Source organism: Phaseolus vulgaris, chromosome 8, assembly GCF_000499845.2.
Source record: "Phaseolus vulgaris cultivar G19833 chromosome 8, P. vulgaris v2.0, whole genome shotgun sequence".
Classification (NCBI taxonomy): domain Eukaryota; kingdom Viridiplantae; phylum Streptophyta; class Magnoliopsida; order Fabales; family Fabaceae; genus Phaseolus; species Phaseolus vulgaris.
This window is the reverse complement of record NC_023752.2, coordinates 60,662,126-60,685,212: the sequence shown is the minus strand read 5'-3', so window position 1 is coordinate 60,685,212 and position 23,087 is coordinate 60,662,126. Positions and strand designations below refer to the sequence as shown.

The 23,087-nt window shown below is 30.0% G+C and overlaps 2 protein-coding genes across 2 annotated transcripts; both read left to right on the top strand.

Moving 5' to 3' along the window:
- The first annotated feature begins 1,440 nt into the window (after positions 1 to 1,440).
- On the top strand, positions 1,441 to 3,817 carry LOC137823822 (probable protein phosphatase 2C 25). The gene is made up of 4 exons (XM_068629107.1): positions 1,441 to 2,154; positions 2,619 to 2,957; positions 3,060 to 3,239; positions 3,354 to 3,817. The coding sequence occupies exons 1-4, from the start codon at positions 1,675 to 1,677 to the stop codon at positions 3,513 to 3,515; spliced, it is 1,161 nt and encodes a 386-aa protein (XP_068485208.1). The 5' UTR covers positions 1,441 to 1,674; the 3' UTR covers positions 3,516 to 3,817.
- Positions 3,818 to 13,770: 9,953 nt separating this feature from the next.
- LOC137826411 (mitogen-activated protein kinase kinase kinase 18-like) lies at positions 13,771 to 15,738 on the top strand. Its single transcript, XM_068632370.1, has one exon. The coding sequence runs from the start codon at positions 14,176 to 14,178 to the stop codon at positions 15,517 to 15,519; it is 1,344 nt and encodes a 447-aa protein (XP_068488471.1). The 5' UTR covers positions 13,771 to 14,175; the 3' UTR covers positions 15,520 to 15,738.
- Positions 15,739 to 23,087: the final 7,349 nt, after the last annotated feature.

The window sequence follows — 23,087 nt, the reverse complement described above, 5'->3', positions numbered from 1 at the left end:
GATGACAACGGTCATGAAGCCAAAGAAGCAAATAACAACAATAATAAATGGTGTCTGTTTCTGATTCTGTTTCTGTGGTGTCCTCTCTCCAACGGTAACTTCTTCGAACGTGCTTCTCTCTCTGGCCCCACACCCCCAAACAAAGCCTAATGAATGATGCAATGAAGAAAGAGAATGAAGGAGATTAGGGTTAGAAACAGTGTTGTAACAGTGGTTAAGTCAAACCTCAAATCAAAACAAAACACACTCTTTCAACATTCCTATTACAATTTTTTTTTTAATTCATTTTTATTCTTTGAATCCACCTTTTACTTGCCTAGTTCACCCCACTTCCACTTCTCCAAATTACATTCCTACCCTTTTTTTTTCTTTGCTTAAAGATAAAATGTCTTCAATACACACACCTTAAAGTCAACATTCAAATTAGACTTTTGTTCTATTTACCTTTTCCTTTGTTGAATGCATACAATAAATATCAAGAAAAAGTTAATTTAAATAACTTTAAAAAATCTTAAATTTCAATACTTTCATTTTCCTTTATCATTATATTATTACTTATACAAAATATTTAACCACCTTATTACTAGTCTCACTTTAATAAAAAAAATTCCCTTGATTATATTTTTTCCACTATATTTGAACTTTAGCACTTCATATAAAAAAAAATTTAACTCAATTCAACCCAATTCTATAATTATTTGCAAAATCCCGTCATTAGTTGTGAAAAAAAAAATTACGCACTTATTTTACTTAAAATTACGCCTTGTTTCTCAACAAATAAAGTAAATTAGTTGGTATATATTATCAATGTAAAAATTCGTACATGTATTTAATAATTTATGGAATAAAGTTTTACAATATCAATATAATCTAATTCAAATTTAAACAAAAAAAATGGAATTTTTCTTGAAGTGAAATTATTTACTTTGGTTGATGTTTCTTTTATTGTGAATGAAAATAAAAAAATAAAAAATAAAATATTAATCAGAAGTAACTATAAGGTATGAAGAAGAAGTTAAGGTGTCTCTATTTATAACAAAATAGGATCAATATATAAATTAATGATTATTGTCACATAATTTAGTTTATAATAAAGTAATGTAAGAGATAGTATTTGAGATAACCAAATTGTTAGATGAATTTATCTCAATTCTCATTTAATTGAATAGATTGATCTAAATTACAAAATACTATTTTTTTCTGAATTACTAAAACACATTTTAAAAATAGATACTGATTTATTTTTGAATTTTGATGATGATATTTTTTTGAAGAGTCTTGACCTATTACTATTAGAGTTTTTTTGAAGAGAGGCAAGAACATAAAAGAAAAAGAAAAAGGTGAGGGAGAAAAAAAGGGAGGGGCAAAATGGAGTTTGCACAAGTGAAAGAAGATGGTCAAAGAACGTTTTAAAATTGAGTGTGATAGCTGTGTTGTGTTGTGTGTGTAATATAACTCGCAAATAACACGCAAAAAAGAGGTGGTCCCACACTGACTCCAATCTGACCCAGAAACAACATTCTATTCTTTTCCCTATATATACATCTCACCCTCCCTTATCAACCTCTCTCATCATCAACAACAACAACAACACACAAAACCCAAACAAAATCACAACACACAAACACACACAAAAGACCAATTCCAACGTTTGAATTTTGACTCAACACGGCCATGTCTTGCTCCGTCGCGGTTTCCAATTCGCCGGTCTTCTCTCCCTCCTCTTCTCTCTTCTGCTCTAAGCCTTCCATCATCTCTTCTTCGCCCGAATCCCTTTCGCTCTCCCTCTCCCACCTCAAGCCTTCCAACACTAACACCGCCTCCTCTTGCTCTTCTCCTTCTGCTGCGCCTGCTTCCTCCTCTCCTTCTTCCCCCTTTCGCCTTCGCCTTCCCAAGCCTCCCTCTGTCTTCTCTGCCTCCTCTGCCTCCTCCACCTCCCCCAACGGCACCATTTTGAAGAGGAAGCGACCCGCCAGGCTCGACATACCCGTTTCCTCTCTCACCTTCGGGGTTCCGCCCACGCCCTCCGCTGCGGCGCGTGACGTCGTCGAGTCGGAGGAGGATGGCTTTGGGGTCTACTGCAAGAGAGGGAGGAGGGAGTACATGGAGGATCGTTACACCGCTGGGGATAATCTACGCGGTCAACACAAACTGGTAAGAAATTTTTCTTTTTTTCAAAGAAGCTTTGGGGCTGGGGTATGTGGGTTGGGATCGAGATCGTCTGGTTATGATTATGAGGTGTTTTCAGGAACTGGGGTTGTGGAAAGTTTGAAACTTTTTATCTGAATTTGGTCTGGGTCTGATTGACTTGACTTGTTAAAGAATTTGAATGACCGAGAGCTTTTCTTTTTGTTTTTGTTGGTTTTATGAATTTGTAATGGAGAATTGTGATTTACTTACTCAGTTTTTAATGATCCTTCTATTGGAAATTGGTAAAGGTAATAAAGAGATAAAGCCTAGAATTTGATGTTTTGAAGTTAAGAAGTTCTTTCACAGGGAAAAAAATTACAGTGAGTGTGAGGTTAATTGAGGATTGATTAATATGCTCATGATGATGATTATACTTGATGTGAGTGGAATTAAATCTAACCAGAGATTTTGTTTTGTGATCCTGACAGGCTTTTTTTGGCATATTTGATGGGCACGGAGGTGCAAAGGCTGCGGAATTTGCTGCAAATAACTTAGAAAAGAATATCTTAGATGAGGTGATTGTGAGAGATGAAGATGATGTTGAGGAGGCAGTGAAGCGTGGGTACCTCAACACAGACTCAGATTTCCTGAAGAAGGATCTCCATGGTGGCTCTTGCTGTGTGACAGCATTGATCAGGAACGGCAACCTTGTTGTGTCCAACGCCGGTGATTGCCGTGCTGTCATTAGCAGAGGGGGTGTTGCGGAAGCCCTAACATCCGATCACAGGCCCTCAAGGGAAGATGAAAGGGACAGAATTGAGAACCTGGTAAGCTTCTGAGTGTGATAGTTATTTCTCTGTTATGAACATCAAAATGTTTGAATTTGGATTTGGATGTTTGGTTCTTAAGTATGGGAATTTTTCTTGTAGGGTGGTTATGTGGATTTATGCCGCGGAGTTTGGAGGATCCAGGGATCTCTTGCAGTGTCTAGGGGAATTGGAGATAGACACCTGAAACAATGGGTGACAGCAGAACCTGAGACCAAAGTTCTCAGAATTGAACCTGAACATGACTTGTTAATCTTAGCTTCAGATGGACTATGGGATAAGGTATAGAACTTGATATATGTTCACAGTTTCTTCATGAAAAGTATTGTTCAATTTTGTTTCTCATGTATTGAGTGATTAACTCACTGAACAAGTTTATCTTTCTCATCCTTTCAGGTTAGTAATCAAGAAGCTGTGGACATTGCTCGTTCTTTTCTTGTGGGCAACAACAAATCACAACCATTGGTGGCTTGTAAAAAGCTTGTAGATTTGTCTGTTTCACGAGGCTCTATGGATGATACAAGCGTTATGCTAATCAAATTAGAACACTATGTTTAGAGTTTCGTTTGTGCAACAGAAGAAGGAGGTAGTGCATCAGGTTTTTTACCCATTGAGGTTGGAGGAGGTGCCTGATAGAGTAACCAATTTTTTTCTGTACATATAAATCTGACGACATTATTGAAATTTTTTGTACCTGAATAGGGAGGGATATTAACAACAACATTTAGTAATTTTTTTTACCATAGAATGATTAATGTAATAACCATACATTATTATTATCATTATTGTTTTGGCAATTCATTTATTAAACTAAATTTGCGATGATCACATGAATGCAAATTGTGGAATGATTCAATCAATGAACCTGTCTTATAATTTATTAGGTGGCCAAATTAGTCTTCTTTCTATGACTTTGTCAGCCTAATCTAGTTAGATGTTGAATAGTGAGCTTCTGACTTGCGAATTTGAGAGTTTTTCAGCATTTGAGAGTTATTCCTATCAATAGTTTTGGGCCTTAATTTGTTACCAATGTTGCTTCCAAAACGTGAATATGATTCCATTTACAACTGCTATCGTTATGTTGAGATTCATGCAAACTATTTTATTTCATTTGTGAAGTTAATAAGGTAAAATTGAGTTAGGTAGATGTTCATGAATCGTGTGCTTTGTATTATACAGATTTCTTTCCATACTGTGTCCAATTAGTTAATGAAAAGGCTTACTTCTGCATACAGATACTTTAATAAGCTCATACTTGAGTCACGGAAAGACCTTCACTGTTCTATTATTTTATTCATAAAACAGACTCTTGATTCATGTGAAAAGCATGATTGTTATTAAACCCTGTTCACTTTTCTTATCACTACACGTTAGATTAATTTTCTAATACTTTTTGGACCTTGACTCGTGAGTAGTTTATTAACTGTTTAAAAACCCCTTAAAATTGAAAAAAAAAACACTCAGGAAGTAACACACTTTTGTTATAAGGGTTTTCTTTACCAGAACCGTTATTCTTTCAATTTTTTTTTTATAATACCATCAATATAGTTTATATACTCTTTCTTTCTCAAACATGTTGAGACATATTTTAATAACAAAATCGTGACAGAACACTGATATTTAAAACAAATAATATTTTAGATGTAATAATTGATCTAACAATCTATCTCTCGGGTTCGTAAAAAACAAATAATACTCTAAATACGGTGATCGACCCTATTACATATCTCGAACTTGAAGTAAGAGTTTTGTTCACCAATTTCCTAGATTGTTTTTCGTTTCTCAAATGTTTGACTCCGTAAAAAAGCTTGGGACGGTGGTTGCTTGGTTTGGTTGCTTAATTAATTTAGCATAAGAAAAATTAAATTATTTTATATAAATTTCTCGTGAAAACTAATGTGAACGTTATTATTAATCTGTAACAACTTACAAGCAGCACCGTTAGCAGAAGTGGACCGACCAAGTTTCTTGTCCATTGCGACCACTGACCACGCGTTGTGCCGACCACCGAATTGAAAAAAAAAACGACAGCTGATGTAATGTAACAGCAATGGCTAAGTGTTTTTCTATTACAAGCATACAACATAAAAAATAATAGGAGAATCGAGTCACATTAATATGGGGATGTTGACAATAATGAAGAGATGATGGTGACAATAAGAAATTTATTGTGGCTTGACTTGAGATTGACTTACATGCACAGCACATGACACGTTGTTGTTGGGGGGATCCTTCGCGGAAGGCACAACAACGTGTTTGTTTGTGAAGTGTTGTGTCTGTTATCTTGGGCACTCTCCAAGTCCAAACAAAACAAATGACCTTTTGTTCGATGATCCTCGTATATTAGAGATGTCAGAATGGTTTGAGAAAAGGGGAATGTGCATGCAACCAAACCCCAAAGTCCAACACCAACCAACACTGTGCATGTATGTATCCCCTGTCATACGGCGAATACTAAACCCTTTCATCATTTTGATTGTTTCAGAGGAGAATCAGTCATCTTATGATCATATATTAATTGTTGTGAAACATGCACGTTGTGTTTTATTTGGATTATTATTAGTAGTTTTGGAAGAACCTGCTTTATTATAATGCTCATGGTGTATCATTTATTTATAAGAAAATGGTATATAAGAAGATGGTAAGAAAAATGATTACTAAGTTTTTTTTTTTTTTTTATGAATGAACCACTGCAAGCAACTAGGTGTTGCAGACTCATTATACTATATATGTAGGTAGATGTTTGCGAAAGTAAAATGAAGAAAAAATATTAGGAATATGAACTAGTGTGAAATGAAGCACATATGAGTCTAATATATGAAGGTGACCCATTCAACCGTGTAAAAACTTGATGTTCATGTTGGAATATAACTTGCGTTCATAACAAGATTTTGGGTGAAGTCTGAAGAAAAGCCTTCCCCTGTTAAGCCTGTGAGAGAGAACTGAAGCAATGATTAGGATATATATATAAGTAATTTTGTGAGTGTTTAATTAAATCTCAGAGCAGAAACCAGAGAGAGTAAAAGTATTATTGTAAGAAAACAGTTTAATAAAGTCAAGTTACATTAATGAGTAATGATATCTTACCATTCCAACTTAATTTACATGTTGCTTCTTATTTCTGTATAGTACTTATGTCAATTATTTATCTCTTCTCCTTCTATAAATTCAAAATCTATCAATTTTTCTTGGTTTTGATTGGATTATTTGGATTAGGTAGTGAATTTGTGAGAGTAAATTTAAGATGATTTAAAAGAAAAGTGTGAAAAAAATAAGATTGTTTTAATTAAGGTAAATAAAGAGAAAATGTAGCAAATTTTTTTATGAAAGTTGTAAGGGATGGTGTGATTAAAATTATATTTTTTTAATTGATAAAAATGTAAGTTTACACATTTGTCCCTGTATTTAAAAATTATAGAAAAATTATTTTGATTTGATTATTTATGAATTATAATTGTTTTAAATTAAAATATTATTTTCGATATTGAAACAATATTTCCGGTACTCTGTTAGAGTTAATTTCGAAAAAAAAAAAATTTTTTGAATCATGTTTCAAAAATCTTATTTAGAAAAAAAATTGTAATTGTGGATTATTTATTTATGAAATTATAGTTTATGTAATTAAAAGATTATTTTTTGTGTTGGAGCAATTATTTTTTCATACTATGATGGAGTAGATTTTTACTTTATTTTTTTAAAATTTAATATTATATGTAAAGTAGTATTTTCCAAATATTATCTGAAAACATAATATTTTTAAATTTTTAAATATTGTTTATACTTATAATTATTTTTAAATTCAAAATAATATTTATAAAGTTTTTTTACTTGATTTTTTAAAATTAAATATTATATGTAAAGTATCAGTAAAGTAGTATTTTTAAATATTTAAATATTCTTTATACTTATAATTATTTTATAAATTCAAAATAATATTTATAAACTTTTTTCAATAATATCCTTATTTATATTATATTTATGAAAATCAATTTTACAAGTTAAATATGAACAAATTTTAATTTGATAATTAACTCTATTTAATTATCACTATATATTTTATATACGTACATCAAAATAAAAATAAAAATAAAAACAAATTAAATAATTATTCACTCAATAAATAAATAAAAACATTACATATATACATAAATCAAATCACAAAATTACATACATCAAAATAAAATAAAAAAATAAATAAATAATTATTTAAAAATATAAGGATAATCGATTTTACATGTTGATTATCCCTCACATTAAATATGTAAAACCGATTATGGTATACTCAAATATCCATTCTCCAAAAAATTGAGTATAAGAATATCTAATTTATGATTTTGTTTGTGTACTTGAGTGAAAAAGTAAAGGTTAAGATGGTAAAAGCAATCTTTGATTGAATGTATCTCTTCACCCAAAAAGCCTAAAACATATTTCTTTGTCTTTCTATGCCAACCACTCTTCCCTAATTAGAAGATTCAAATAGGAAAACTATTTGTTTTTCTTTTTGGATGAACAATAATCACCTGTATACAAACAATGCGTACGTAATACTACTTTAAACGAATTTGGAAGGATATGACTCCTAATTCCTATTTATATACTTCAAAAAGTACCAATCCTCACAAAAACATATTGAAGATAAAATGTCTTTCATGTATAATACACACAAATATATGAAAAATATTCATTATTTCATTGTAATTTTCTTTCAAAATGATAGGTTAAATTTGAGGTGTAGTTTATTGGAATATCTTGTTTCTTAGGTCATGTTTCAACACATCAACTCCTTGATAAAATAATTAAATATCACATGAAATGGAAATATAATGTTAAGTCATTAAATAAATGAATATTTTATCACTTTTTGATCTAAGGTATTTCTAATTTCATAAAACACTTCTAAGATTAAATTTGAATTTATTTTATTTATCTTAATCACATTTAAAGGTATAAAAATGAATCCAATTCAATGAATACACTCGATTCATTGCATGAATTAATAACGATTGAGTTCTGAAATTTAAATACAAACCTGTTGTTTTTACGTAGAGATAACAAAATGTACCATTTAACCCATCATATTCATATAACTCAAAAAGGATAAAATATAACTTAAAATAACCAACTATAACTTTATAAATAGCCTTTGTTAAAATAAAATATTAAAGTTTATATAAAACAGATGAAAGTTTGATACAATGATTTAATGAGTATTTTAGTATTTTTATTAGTTTACTTTCTTAACAAAATTGAATGAGAAGCATTAGCTTGAACATGGTGAAGCTAGCTGGACCCAAGTTATGACATGGGTTTTAGCAACAAGTCCAACAATGTAAAAAAATTGATTAATAAACGGAACCAATAAAAAAATCAATCAAAACTCAATATTTTTAAATGTAATATTATTGTATTTAAATGTAATATTATATGAAATAGAGTTAATAAATAATTAAGAAACATGTACCAATGTATCTCTTAAAGATTATTTTACAATTTAATTATACTGTATAAGTACCATGCAATTATAATTATCAAAACATGATAAAAATTTATATTGTAATTATAAAATGATCCAGTATTATATCATATGCAAGTTTTGGTCCATTGTATTATAAAGTGGATAAAAATATATTGATTAAATGGTTTAGCTAGTTTAAAATAGATACAAATATATAAATATATCTCTTATATGGTTGGGAATAAATCTTTTAAAAATGTTAATCATCACCTAAATAAACAATATATATTATATAATAGAAGTGCTAGCTTTAACATATTGAATTTAACCATAAAACTAATTAAGATGATTTTTTACTTTTAAAAATATTTTAATAGTGATTCTATTTTCAAAGATTAAATTAAACCTGATTCGCGAAATTCTGATTGCATATTTTTCTTTCTCCTACTTGCTTGTTCTTATACTTCAAATAATTTTTACATTTTAAATTTATTTTAACTTTAAATGTTCACCACTTTACTTTTTGCTGCTTTATGTAATGTCAAATTATTGAAATTTGTTTTTATTATAGACATTTTTGCATTTCAAAATCAGCCTACTTTTCCATTTTTTTTGTCTAAATTACGCATTAGTCTTCGTAATTTTATTCTATATCAAATTTACTTTGGACCATATTAGTGTTTTGTTTAGAGGGCATATCCGTCTTAAAAACAAGAGTCATTATCAAATTTGATTTAATTCATTAATTAAAATCTTGATGAATGCATTTTCACTTGTATAAATATAATATTTTACATTGTTCAATCTAATAATCGTTAAATAAAAATCAAATTTATAAATAATCATTGTTCTAGATCTAATTCATCTCTCATATATGGTTCATTTTAGCTTTTGTAAAATCAATATTGAAAAGGACATTTTTTACATTGATCCTTTTATAACCGATTAAAAACTCTTTACTCTCTTCATTATCTAACTGTTTCTAAGATCAATTTAAAATAAAAAAAAATCATAAGATCCCTATTTTTTTTATATTATAATTAGAGAAAAATGTGAAATTAAGAGTACTAACTCTGAAAGAATAGTGGATACCACAAGAGTGTACATATGCTAACAATGTGTTCCTCTTATACAAGACAAGGCATATTTTAATACTATACCCTATCTCAATCAATATACTAATCTAAGAAAAAGATCACCCAAATCTTATAAACAAATTTTTTAATAGTATTTCTAACTAATGTGACGCATATTAAGATACATGATAAAACGTGGAGCAATTTTAGACTAAAGAAGAGTAGGTATATGAGTGATATGAAAATACCAATGCTAGAAGGTTCATTATGCTAGGCATGACATAGCTAAGCAAATCTTAGTCAAAATTTTCAATTATCTATAAGAAGGTTAATCTAAAATATTTGAACCCAAAAAAGTTAGGAAACTACAATGCTTTATTAAGAGAAAAAAAATCACCTCAAAATAATAACTCTCTAAAAAAGAAAAAAAAAACTTACTTACTATATCAAAATGTACATGGATGATGTTTTATGCAATACAATACAAATTATACATTACAAGAAAATTATTAAAACTAAATTCAAGATTTTAGTTACCAATTTTAGAATCGAAAGTAGTTGATAACTAAAATCTTTGTAATTAATTAAATATCAAATAAAAATTAATTTATAAATTTTATTAATAATATAAATTACTTTATATACCAATAACTTTTTAGTTTATAAAATAATATATAATTTAATCAATATATTAACTAATTATTCTTTATTTTTAAAATTAGTTTTTATTTAATGATTTTCTATTAGTGATAAAAGTAAAATTCCATATTCAAGAAAAACTCTAATGATATTTAAGATATTTTATTTGTTTATCATATGAAAACCTTTTTTTATGTTATGAAATACCGATCATACTAAAAAAAAAATATTTTACTTCGATAAAAAAATGGATGCAAATAAAAGAAAACCGATGAATAAATGTTGACTATGCGTCAACCAAAAGTCGACGAGAAAAATGTGGAAACAAAATTAATTTGTGTCAGTCAACGAAAATAACATAAATGGTGTAGATCAAGCCGACGTGAGACAAATGTGAATATCGTCAACCTGATAATGTAAATGAAGATGAAAAATTGTCGATCAAATCAACACAAAAAAAAAGTCAGTATACATCGACGAAGTTGACACAAACAAAATAATAAAAAAAATAAATCATAATTTGCGTGGGTGTAATTTAAGTGTTTAAATAAGAGAGATAGAAAAAAAAGGGAATGATTAACGTGATGTTTGCATGGTGAGCAGAAAATATGGAATGTTTTGTTTGCATTTGCAGAAGATGGGTTCATCATAAACCATGAATGACCTCTCTTTTGTCCCTCTCTTTCCAGACAAACTTCCGCCCCATTGCAATTTGCAACAAACCCATTTTTTATGCATATCTGAATTTTGAAGTCAAAAATTTAGAACTAGTATTTTTCATGCCAATGCTAGAAAGCACCATATTGGGGTTTCTGATCCTTTGTAGATAAGCAATATGCATTACACGTCTTTGCTTCTGATTATTAATTGTCTTTTATCTCCTCCTTTTAAACATCAAAAAAGGAAAAAGGAAAAAAGGATTCAATGCTTTGTTTTTAGTTTCAATTTGACTCATAGTGGACGCATAAAGCAAATGCCTCAGCTAACGTTACCAAAATGTTCTCTTCTCTTCCATTTTCACCACCAATTTTTCACATTCTCTTGCATAAGCTCAAAACTGTCGCTCATCATACACCACACAAACTAATATCACCTTAGAAGTTACCTTCAAAAAATTACTTGTTTATAACAATTTTGGTTTGTAGCTGTTAAATCATTTTAAAGGCCAAAAGTGTTGTTTTTCAAAGTTAGCAAAAGGAAAAACGAATAACTTTTTTAAAACTAAAATTAAACTTTTTTTTAGAAAAAAAAAACATATTTTCCTTTTAAAAAGTTATCCATGAATCCAATGTTCTTGTAGTTGACAAGACTTAATTCTACATTGAACTTACTTTTGCATATACTTTTTGCAATCATTAAACTTTTGTTTGATTTTGAAGTGTTATACTTAAATCATACAAATTCAAGTTAATTAAATTTTTTTTGAATTTGATTGAAACAAAATTGATTTTATTATTAATACTACAAGAAAATCATGACACAGGAACCAATTTGTAGAAAACAAAATAATTAGTTGCAATAGTAACTAAATTAGAGACCATTTTAGAAACTAAAAAGAAATTTGATTTTTAAATTAGTTTATATTATTTTTTATTATTGTTAAATAGTTTCTAAATTGATATTTAATTAACAACCAAGGTTTTTGCTACCAAATTTAGAAACTAAATAATTGGTAGTTAAAACCTTAATTGCTAATTAGATACCAATTTAGAAACTATTTAACAATAATAGAAATTAATTTAGAAACCATTTCTTTTAGTTTCTAAAATGGTCTGTATTTTAGTTCACATTGTAACTAATTATTCTGGTCTCTAAAAATTGGTTTCTATTTCATGATTTTTCTTGTAGTGTAAGAGGTATAATGATTTATGTTATTGTAAGATTAAGGGTCGATCTCGTTAACAGAAGGAAACAGTTTGAATGTCGATCTATAAAGTTAATAAAAATGATCTCATTTATTTATCTCATCTTAAAGAAGTGAGAACGTTAATGAAGATAATTGACTAGATACGTGAAATATAGAATAATGATGAAATAAAAGTTGAAAAAAGAGAATAAATACAAGTCCAAATAAGAAAGATTTTTTATATTGTAAGTTGAGAAACATATCTATTAGCTAAAATCCTTATAAATATTTGAATCCGAAATGGAAGAATTGCAATATAGTTGGTATTGGTGAATGTAGTTTTGAAAAGATGTGGACAGCACACACCGTGTCACATAAGTAGATGAAGCGTTGAGGCAATATGCTACTCAAGTCATGAACCACGTTGCTTAATCCTCATAACCACCACCTTATCCAAACCAAGTACTTCACCCAGTAACCACACTATTATTATTATTATATTATTTATATATTTCACTCTTTTTCTTCTTCTTCTTCTTCGTGTCTTCGTGTCAAAGGATCTAAATTGAAACTCCTAAGAAACTATGTTCCTACGCGTCACTTTTTCCTTCCTCCCAATCTTGCCACATATTCATGGACCCATTCACAAGCCAAATGGCAAGGTTCTAGAATTCTAGTAGCTACTTTAAAAGGGTTCTAAAATAATCAAGGAATGGATGTTGAAATTCAATCCCTAGTTTCCCTTTCAAACTATTTATTTTTTCAATGACAAAAGTCATGTTTACGTGGACAATCAAATTCTACATTCATTTCCTTTCCGTAACGTTTTCTCCAATTTTAAAACCTCATTCGGTCAAGTTCAACTAATTTCTAAGCCCCTCCCAAGCAATTACGCGCTCACAAGTGGCGCGCCACAAACACCTCTAACCACATCTTATTCTAATTTTTTGCATCTAATAAAAGTTGGGGAATAGAGCACTGATTTTGCTGTTTAAGGTGAAGTATTGCATTGATATTGAGTAGGGTTTTGGTGGGTTTTCTCTCTATAATTTAGGCTGAATTAGGCAAACCAAAAACTGAGATATTGTATGATGAGAAATGAAGTATATGATGACACCAGGTGCCACATACTTAATAAGGAACCGCGTGCCCAATTTTTCCATCAATTTCTCTACAAAAGAAAGAACACCCCACAAACATCTTCTGAGAGATAGTATCAGAGTTTTGGGGACCTTACCAAAGTCCAAACTCTTCACATGCAAACAAAATTTCCAAAACTGCACATCCAAATAAAAATGCGAATAAACAAATAAAAAAAAATCGAATGGAATTGGGATGGTGCACGTCACAGTGTTGTGGTTAAACTAAACCTTGCAGAGACTAAAGCCACACACAAGCATCATTCATGGCATCTCCATCCAGACATTTCCCAATTCATTTTCTTTACGAGTCTCTAGCGTTGTCTCCACAACTCCGTGGACCAACACATTTGCGCCACGTGGGGGCTCCTCCATCCACTTCCATTTTACCACCACCACCACCGTGTTATGTTATGTTCTGTTCTGTTCCCCTTTGCCAACTATTAACATCTACTTCTCAACCAGAAACCCTTCCCTTCCCCTCCACAACCACATGTTCCAATTAATATTCCCACGCAACACGACAAAACACAACCACAAAATCAACCCTGCCATGTCGTAATAATAATAATAATAACAAAAACCGAACACCTCTTCTCTTCTCTTCTCTTCTCACCCAAGTTATAAAATCACATCAAATAACCGCTTATTGTGTAAATTGAACAGATAAAGAAAGTAAAAAGGGGGAGTTAGAGTGACAAGTGGAAAAGAAAATGAATGATGAAGTGGTGTGGATAAGGATTAAAAAACCAATCCATCAGAATAAGAAAAGAACAGTGTCCAGTGCTTCATTCCCACAATCAAAAACATTACCGCCCAAACCTTTCAGATGTCCATCTCAACGTCACCACCGCTTTTTCTTAATTATCCACTTTCATAAATGCCACGCTGTACAACCAAACCAACACCGAATGTTATGTTATGTTATTAGAACTAACAAACATCCAAACACCACCTCACTACCCACTTCGTTGCTTATATATACCCCCACAGGGAACTCACACCCAAATGTCAATTACCACACTTTACACTTCCAACTGAACGCAAAGAAGAAAATTTAGTTATGACTTCGTGGGTGAGAGGCAAGTGCCTCGGGAAGGGCGCGTTTGGCGTTGTCAACGCCGCGGTTTCCAAAGCTGATGGTCGCGTTTTCGCGGTGAAGTCCGTGGATCGTGGAGCGGGGCTCCCTCGCCAGCTGGAGGCGTTGGAGAACGAGATTCGGATTCTGAAGAACGTGGCGTCGCCGCACGTCGTCGCTTATCTTGGCGACGACGTCACGTGCGAGCTCGGCGGAACGGCGTCGTTTAGGAACCTTCATTTGGAGTACATGCCAGGTGGCACCGTCGCTGATTTGGACCGCGCTGACTTGGACGAGCGTTCAGTGAGGCGCTACGCGTGGTGCCTCGTGAGCGCCCTGCGTGACGTCCACGCCCGCGGCTTCGTGCACTGCGACGTTAAGGGGAGGAACGTGCTCCTCTCCGGCAACCGCGCCGCCGCGAAACTCGCCGACTTCGGCGCGGCGGTGGAAGTCGGAGCCTCGCCGGAGTTGTTGCCCCGCGGGAGTCCGATGTGGATGGCGCCGGAGGTCGTGCGCCGGGAGCGGCAGGGGCGGGAGTCCGACGTGTGGTCGCTCGGTTGCACGGTGATCGAGATTGTCAACGGGAAACCGGCGTGGGAGGATCGCGGCGTCGACACGCTGAGTCGAATCGGTTACTCGGACGAGTTGCCGGAGTTTCCTAGCAAACTGTCGGAGGTGGGAAAAGATTTTCTCGAGAAGTGTCTGAGAAGAAATTGGAGTGAACGGTGGAGCTGCGATCAGCTACTGCAGCATCCATTTTTGGTTCCCTACGCCGTAGTTGAATCTTCGCCACGTTGCGTTCTGGACTGGGTTGAGTCGGAGTTCGCGGAATCAGAATATAACGACCGCGAACAAGAAAGAGGGTGGTTAGAATTTAACCGCGAGGAAAATTCAGTTAGAAATAGAATTAGTAAATTAGCAACAGTATCGAGGGTGAATTGGGAAACACAGGGTTGGGTAGCGGTGAGGGAAGTTGAGCTAAACGAAGAATCATGGGCATCAACAAGAAGAAGTGAAAGTGAAGATGGGGTAAATTGGGAATTTAGCAATGTGGGGAGATATTCGGAATGTTGGCACTGTGGAGGGGTAAATCGGGAAATAGAAAAGTTTGATGAGGAGCGTAACAGAGGTGGAGATTGGATCTGTGATGGGCATGGGTTGGAAAAGGTGGGTTGGGTAATGGGAATATTGAGCATTTACAGTTGTAAAACTTTGATGAGGTGTTATTTGTTGTTGTTAATTTATTTAAATATATTATGGTTTTGGGTTATTTATGGTGTTTATCTCTTTACTGCACCAATAAATTGGGTGGATTGTAGAAGAAATTGATTAGGTTGGGTGGTGTGAACTGTGAAGAGAGAAATTATGCAGTTGAACACATGATGAAGATATGGGAGAGATCTGAACTGGGATGGGGTTTTCAGATAACAAATTCAAAATGAAAACCAAGAAAGGGTTAACTAAAACCAAAATACAATGATGTGATTACATAATCATATAATCATGTTCACACTATCAGGTTAAATTTGATTAATTCATTCCTTTAATTCTTTAAAAACATGGGGAGAGAGATCTTCATTTTGTAAGTCCAATGAAGAATCTACAATCTAATCTTTACTTAAAAATTACTTTTACATATCCACTGATTAAATTTAATTATTAACATTTAAAATATCAATGTTTTTTTTTTGTTTTAATCACAAACATTAATTCGTATCATTAGTTGAAAAATAAAAAGAAATTAGTTATTTTGATTACTACCGAATTTGTTTGAAGTTGTTGACAAAAGTGGTATTTAGTGAAGGTTGTAGAATCACCAAAGTTTGTAGGATTACCTTTTAAATATGTGAATAGGTGAAATCTCTTCCCTTCTTTACTAATATTATTATAAAACATTAAAATTATCAATATATTTCTTTTATCTTTAAGAATTATGATATTCAACCTAATACATACAATACATAATAACAAGTCAATGGAACATAACATGATACATAATATTATTATAAAATATTAAAATTATTAATATATATCTTTTTTATCTTTAATGATGATACTTGTCAATGTAACATGATTATTCATCATATCTATCTATGTGTCATTATGCATACATCACATATAAGTACACATTAATATTTTAGCATATAATATATATATATATATATTTATTTATTTTTATTTTTTTTAATATTTTTTTTGTCTTTTCATGATATTCCATAAATAATTTCTCTTTTTTTATTGATGACATTGAGATGGTCTTGACAAATGTCCTCAATCAGTATAAATACAATTCTTTAAATAATGTCCTAACATTATATGAGGTTTCATATATTATGAATTGCATAGAAGAAGTTGAATTTTGCTAACTGTCATTAAATGCATATAATAGATTTAACACATTGAACCTAAATTCAAAAGTTTTTTGAAACGTGAACTTTAGATTTGGGATAATCACATTTATCGATATGTCATGCAATTGGAAAAAGAAAATTTCATTCTTAATACGTAGAATTCATTGAGCTCAATATGCTTCGAGACCTACAATCCTATCTAATTTGTTTTAGATAATTGATGTTGTTATCTTTTGGCCTTCTTGAGTACTTATTCCAAAATATTTTTTTCACACCATTTTTCAAAAGCTTTAAGCATCAAGTTAGAATCAATTCATCAATTCAAACATATTCATCGAAGTTATCAATAGGTAATATATATGATAACATGCGAATTAATGTAGTGCATTTTGGTAGTAAATATAAACCTCTCCTACCAATTGCATCAAATCTCATTAAAAAATATGAATTGTGATTATTGAGAGCATCTAATTTTTTTTAGAAAGAAATAATAATGAAGTGAGTGTGTTCATCTTCATAATTTATAGCAAAAAGTATGTCAAAAGAAAAAAAATTTCTCAAGTGTTGTCTTCAAGTATTTCTTGAGAAATTATATTCCAATAAATCCATTTGACAAGTAAATGGGGGATAAAATGTAGAAATGTGTATGTCTTTTGGAATTAAAACGTTAGAACCAACAATTAGTTTTACCATTGTTATTTTTACAACATTAAGATTTGCAATAACTGCTCTAACATTGACTACTACAACCAACTTAAAACATAATAAATATCAACTAAATTTGCATATAATAAAATTACATATTAAAGTTGTATATAATGTAATTACACATACTTCATGTTTATTGTTGCTTGATCTTCACACATTTATTATGTGCCTTTCATCATAATTTCATACAATGACATTAAGTTTTTTTTTATCTCTTGTAGCTAGATTTCTTTTGTTCACAAATTTTTTTCCTGATTAGAGCTTCCATGTTTTTCAAGTCAAATGCTGGTTAAAATTGTGATTCATAATGGTGTCACTTTCTAAAATCTAAGTTGATGTCTTTGTATCAGTTAAAAATATTCATCGTTAATAGAAATATTTATTCTTTTTTAAGTGATTTTTTTATTGATAAAATCATTTATTATATTTTTTATAGTCACCATTCATGTTCCAAAGTAAATTTAGAATTATTTTCTTCCTTCTAAATGATAATAATTATATTGTCCTCTATGCAACTATTTTTCTTCAAATCAACAACTTTCTTGCTATGATCCTTGAACCTCTAAACAACAAAATTTATTTACCATTAGAATTTCACTTGATTTAATGTCCTATCGACAAATGGATTAAATGAGACATTAAGTAAAAAACAAATAAGATGAGTATATTTAACTAAAAGGTAAATTTTATTTTTATTTGTATAAATTTTACCCTTTGTTGTGTGATATTTTCTAGCCCAATTAAGTAGAAAATTGTGAAGATTGTGTTTTAGTATCATTTGAAAGGAATTTATGAACTATAAGATTATTAGAAGGTTTATCAAACATTGTAAAAAGTTTGTGTTTAATTCCAAGGAAAAGTTGGAGAAGTTTAAGAGTTGTGAAAAGTTGCAAAAAGAACAAGAATTTTGAAAATTTTCAACCATTAGTTGTGCTTTTGAGAATTATTTTGTTAGAATTAATTATTTGATAATTTTACAAAGAAATTGAAATAAGTTGGCTATGAAAAAAATCAATCTATTCATATGGAGAATAGATTGTTTCAAGGTCCTTAAACTCGTCAATGGCGATGACGGTGTTGAACAACAACCAAATATGGAGATTTGGTCTTTTTGCAGCTTCTATTCATATACTCTATATTTTTGTTCATCAATTTTGTTGCTTTCTCTTGCAATCAATTAGGACAAATAGTTTAAAAAAACAAATCTTATATTTAATATCATATTTTGGTAATATAAATATCTTATAAATATTAAACTGTAAAATATTTTTCAAGAGATACTTGTTAATTAATTTTAAATATATAAAATTACATTTAAATACAGTATATATTTTGGTTTGATTCTTAATTTTTTTTAACCAAATCATTGATTAAGAAAAATAGATCCAAAAAAAATAAAAATATATAAGTTTAATCAATTTTTGGCTTTCTATCGATTATTTTGTTGGTTTTCGAATTTGATTAGTTTTAAAACCCCTATATGTAAGAGATTAAAGAGATCAAGATATCAAAGAGAGGAAGTAGAAAATGAAGGGAGAAAAAGAGATAAAAAAAAGTTGTAATAAAATAAAATATACGTTACAATTTTAGATGCAAGAGTTAATTTGAATAAAGGGAAAATGGCCAATGTTATTTTAATTTGTCTTAGTTGATTAGAAAGATTTACAACAATTTTACTCTTTGTTATCCAATTGATGTAAATCCACTTAGTAAATTTATATTTATATTTTTAAATCTTTTTGTCATTTTACATTTTTCATAATTTATATTAAAAGAATTTTTTTTAATATAAAATATTTTAATATATTCCTTGCCAAAAAAATCTAAGGAAATTGGAGTTTGATTGTAATATTTATTAGAACTATAAATTTGAGATTTGTTTCACTTGACAAGATCTGTGTGAAAGAAGTTGATAATGCCCCTTTGAGGGCATAAAAAACAACTCTTCAATTCAAACCCTATTTCTCACTCATTGGGTAATGCAGTTTTCTAAATTTTAAAGAGTGCAAATAACATCATTTATTGAATAAATTTTAAGTTTAAACCCCTTATTACTTTTTAGTCCAATTAAATTATTTTAATTACTGAAAATATTTTATTATTTTTAAATGTGTATTTGCATGACATTGCAATCTAAGGATTTGTATTATAATGTAAATGTGTAATAGTTGGGATACAAGTTTTCAAACAATTAAATTTTATTCAAATTCAAATTAAAGTCTTATATTATGTTAAATTAATTTTATTAACATAAACTTATTTTAACAATACCACCATAAATACATAAAAATATTATAATATATAGTTTAAAAAATAGATAAAAATTAATATTAAAGACAATTTTAAAATACTTATAATATACTTTTAAATAAAAAGTTAACGATAAAATATTAAAAAAATTATATTCCACTTCTCATTAGTATTTTTATAATATTAAAAAAAAATCATTTGAAGAAGATACAATTGTTTCAGTATATATTAAAGATAATTAAATAAATGATCAAAAGTATACATAAATATATTGGCGTAATTAAGAATTAAAAAACTTAATAAAAAGTTTTAAAAACTAAAACAAAAATAAATATATTATCTACTTATTTCAATAACATACTATTTGTTCCGTGTGCTAAAATGAAATTATTTTTTATAAACTAAAAGAACATTTTATTTTTTATAAACTAAAAGAACATTTTATTTTATTGGCTAAAATAATTATAAAGAGTTTGTGTAAAGCAATCTTCAACTGGCATCATCCATGAAACTGGTTGTCTAAACAAACTTTTTAAAAACAAAAGGCTTCTTATTTGACACATCATAAGTTATGATAAAGAAGAGATAAGTTACGATAAAGACGAAAAAGGATGAAAATAAGTGTTTGGATCAAAACTCTTCTATTTAAAATAGAAGGTAATCATATTTAAAATATTCTTCTATTTTTTCTTTCTATTTTTCATATATTCCTTTTGCCTTTCCATAACAGTAAAACAATTATTATTTTGAAGGCATGAAATATTAATAATTCCTTTTTCTTGTAGTATTTCAATCCAGCTTTAAAATTTGTATTCTAATGTCTACTATCATATAAGGATATTTAGGTTTAATGTGCTTATAAAATAGAAAGATGTTTGTTTATATAATGCCTTTGAAAATAAGTTTAAAATAACAAATAGTATAATTAAAATGATATCGGAATATTTTATTATTAAAGTAAAAAAAATTATATAAATAGAAAAATCAATTATTTATACTAGTGTATTACGATAAACACTGTCTATCAAAATGCGGTGACATTTTTTAAATTAAAACGGGTAGATAGATATCGATTGTAATAGGAATCGCTTTCTAGTTAAATCATATAGGGAATAGACAATGGTTGTTGGGTTAGAACCGTTGTCTAAACCCTCGTTATTACCCTAATTCGAAGCCCGCGCCACTTACGCTTTCGTTCTCTGCGTTTTCTTTCTTCATCACGCTCTCTCTTAAACTTTGTGTTTTAAACTTTGTAAATTGATTTTAAGGTTACTTGATAAATTGTAGAATTATGAATATGATCAAGTGACTTAAGTTGAGATTCTAGTTTCCTAAACTAGTAAGAAAGGATAAAAAAAAATCCAATTTGATTCACATGAACTAGTTTTACATTATAGACTTGTTGGGCAAGCCATAAGCTCATTAGGCGAAATTCGTAAATTAGAAAACTCAAGAGCATTGACCAATGGGCGTGCAAAGTTCTCACTGAAGTTGGGGAATTAAAAATCTAAGAGCATTAGTCACTGAGTGAGTCACTCTTGGGGTGAACTTTTTTTATCTAAAAACCCAAGAGTTTGGAAGTCGGGCAAGAGAACCTCGATGGGTGAGATAGGGATCCTGTGAATGCCTCGTTAGGCAATCCTGTTACTCATTGAGAACAAAATGCATCTTCTACATTTTTAAATTTTTATGTTTAATTGAATTTTAAAGCTTTTGAGAGATCTTCCTCGTAATTGGGTGTTGTCATGATACATGTACTGATTGAATCTTTTATAAATTGATGATTTTATATATATATGAACATTGTGATGAGAAATTTCATTGTTTGAGATGAAAATACTTATGTAATTTGACGGGTGCATAATATATGTTATGATGTGGACCCAATCATTTTCAAGAAGGGAATACCGTGTTGAGATGTTAGAAGGGTGTATTGATTTTGAGATTCTATGAAAGAGATAATCTTAAGTATCTTGATACACTGTAATCACATAAATAAAAATGTTCAAGCATTAAGAATTGAAGGAGGTTTCTGTGACCTATCCTGTAGTGTGAAAAAGAACTATATCATATAAGTTATAAGGAATTTACTCTGTATGATGAATTTTCAGTATATTGAGACTTTGTTGTGGGGACAACTTAGTGATATGACAAGTGCAAATCTCTGAGTCTAATTTCAATCCACGAGTCTTCCAAAAGTAGAGTCAACTATTTATTATTAGTAAATTTCTGACATGAATAGTAAATGTTCTATGAGAATTGAGAATAAACACTTGATTGTTAAGTAATATGTTGTAATGTAAATTATACGACATTGAGAAAATTCTTGAATGATTAGCTGCTATAAAATTATATTAAAAATACTACCTTACCCTACTTTCATAATTGTGTTTATTTTTATAATCTATGGTGATTGAATGTTATATGACAACAAAAGCTACATGTGATGGATCTTAATCATAAAATTTTGAAATACCTTCTTGTCTTATAATCTATATATTTAAAAATTCCTTAAAAAGAAATATTATTTTGTAATACAATATTATAGACATGATATAAAAAGTAATGAAAATGAAAGATGGCGATTTGGTGTGGTATGGTTATTGAGTGAAAGAGAGATGTAAAGTAGGGTGTTTGAATTGCGGCTGATATGAGAGATAAGGATTAGGAGTATTAGCAGGAGATGGAAAATGGAAGTGGTGCTGAGTGTTTCTTCTTTCTTCAATTTAGCAACAGTTGGGCAACCCACATGTTAGGCAGAAGAAGGTCAGAACAAGATCTGAAGCATGGCTCATGCAGCAACACTTTTTGCTTTGGAACAACACTTGCATGTGGGAAATGGATAAGGAAATCCAATTGGTGAGGTTAATGTTGAGAGAGAAAAAAAGGAGTGGAGAAGGTTGATAACAAAATGGATTTGCATGTTTGGAGCTTAGTGAGTGCTACAACTTGCATCATGATATTTTTGCCATGAATTAAGGCTGCTGCTACTTCATAACCCATCACTTCAGCTGCCAAACTTATCTTCATCCATGTACCACAAACATCTGTATAAACACATCAATTAATGCAACTGCAACACACAATTTATCATCACCCTTTCGATTCACTGCTTTCTAATAATTATAATGCAATCCTGTTTGATTTTGACTTCAAAACCTTCTTTCTTTTAAATGATTGTAAAATGGATGGTGCACAAAAATTGATCACCTTATACTTATTCATTTGAGATTTATTTGATATTAAAAAATGATTTTAATCTAAAATGTTGGGAAAAATACTTAATTGGAATTAACATTAGAAATATATTAGTTATAGTTAGGTATCTTTGAAACTTTTGATGTTGATTAACTTATTGTATTTGTCAAGGTATTAATATTATAATAAATCAGTTTAGGTTTAATTGGTTAAGAAATTAAGATTTAAATAATTTTAATGAGTTGATTGTATAATTGAAATATGAATTATTTGAGTAATTTGTTATTGTTATTTAATTTTAAAAAAATTGACAGAAACAATTAAGATGACAAGAATTTGTAATTTAATGGTTAAATCAATAAAATCCAAATTTTATACAAAGTTATTTAG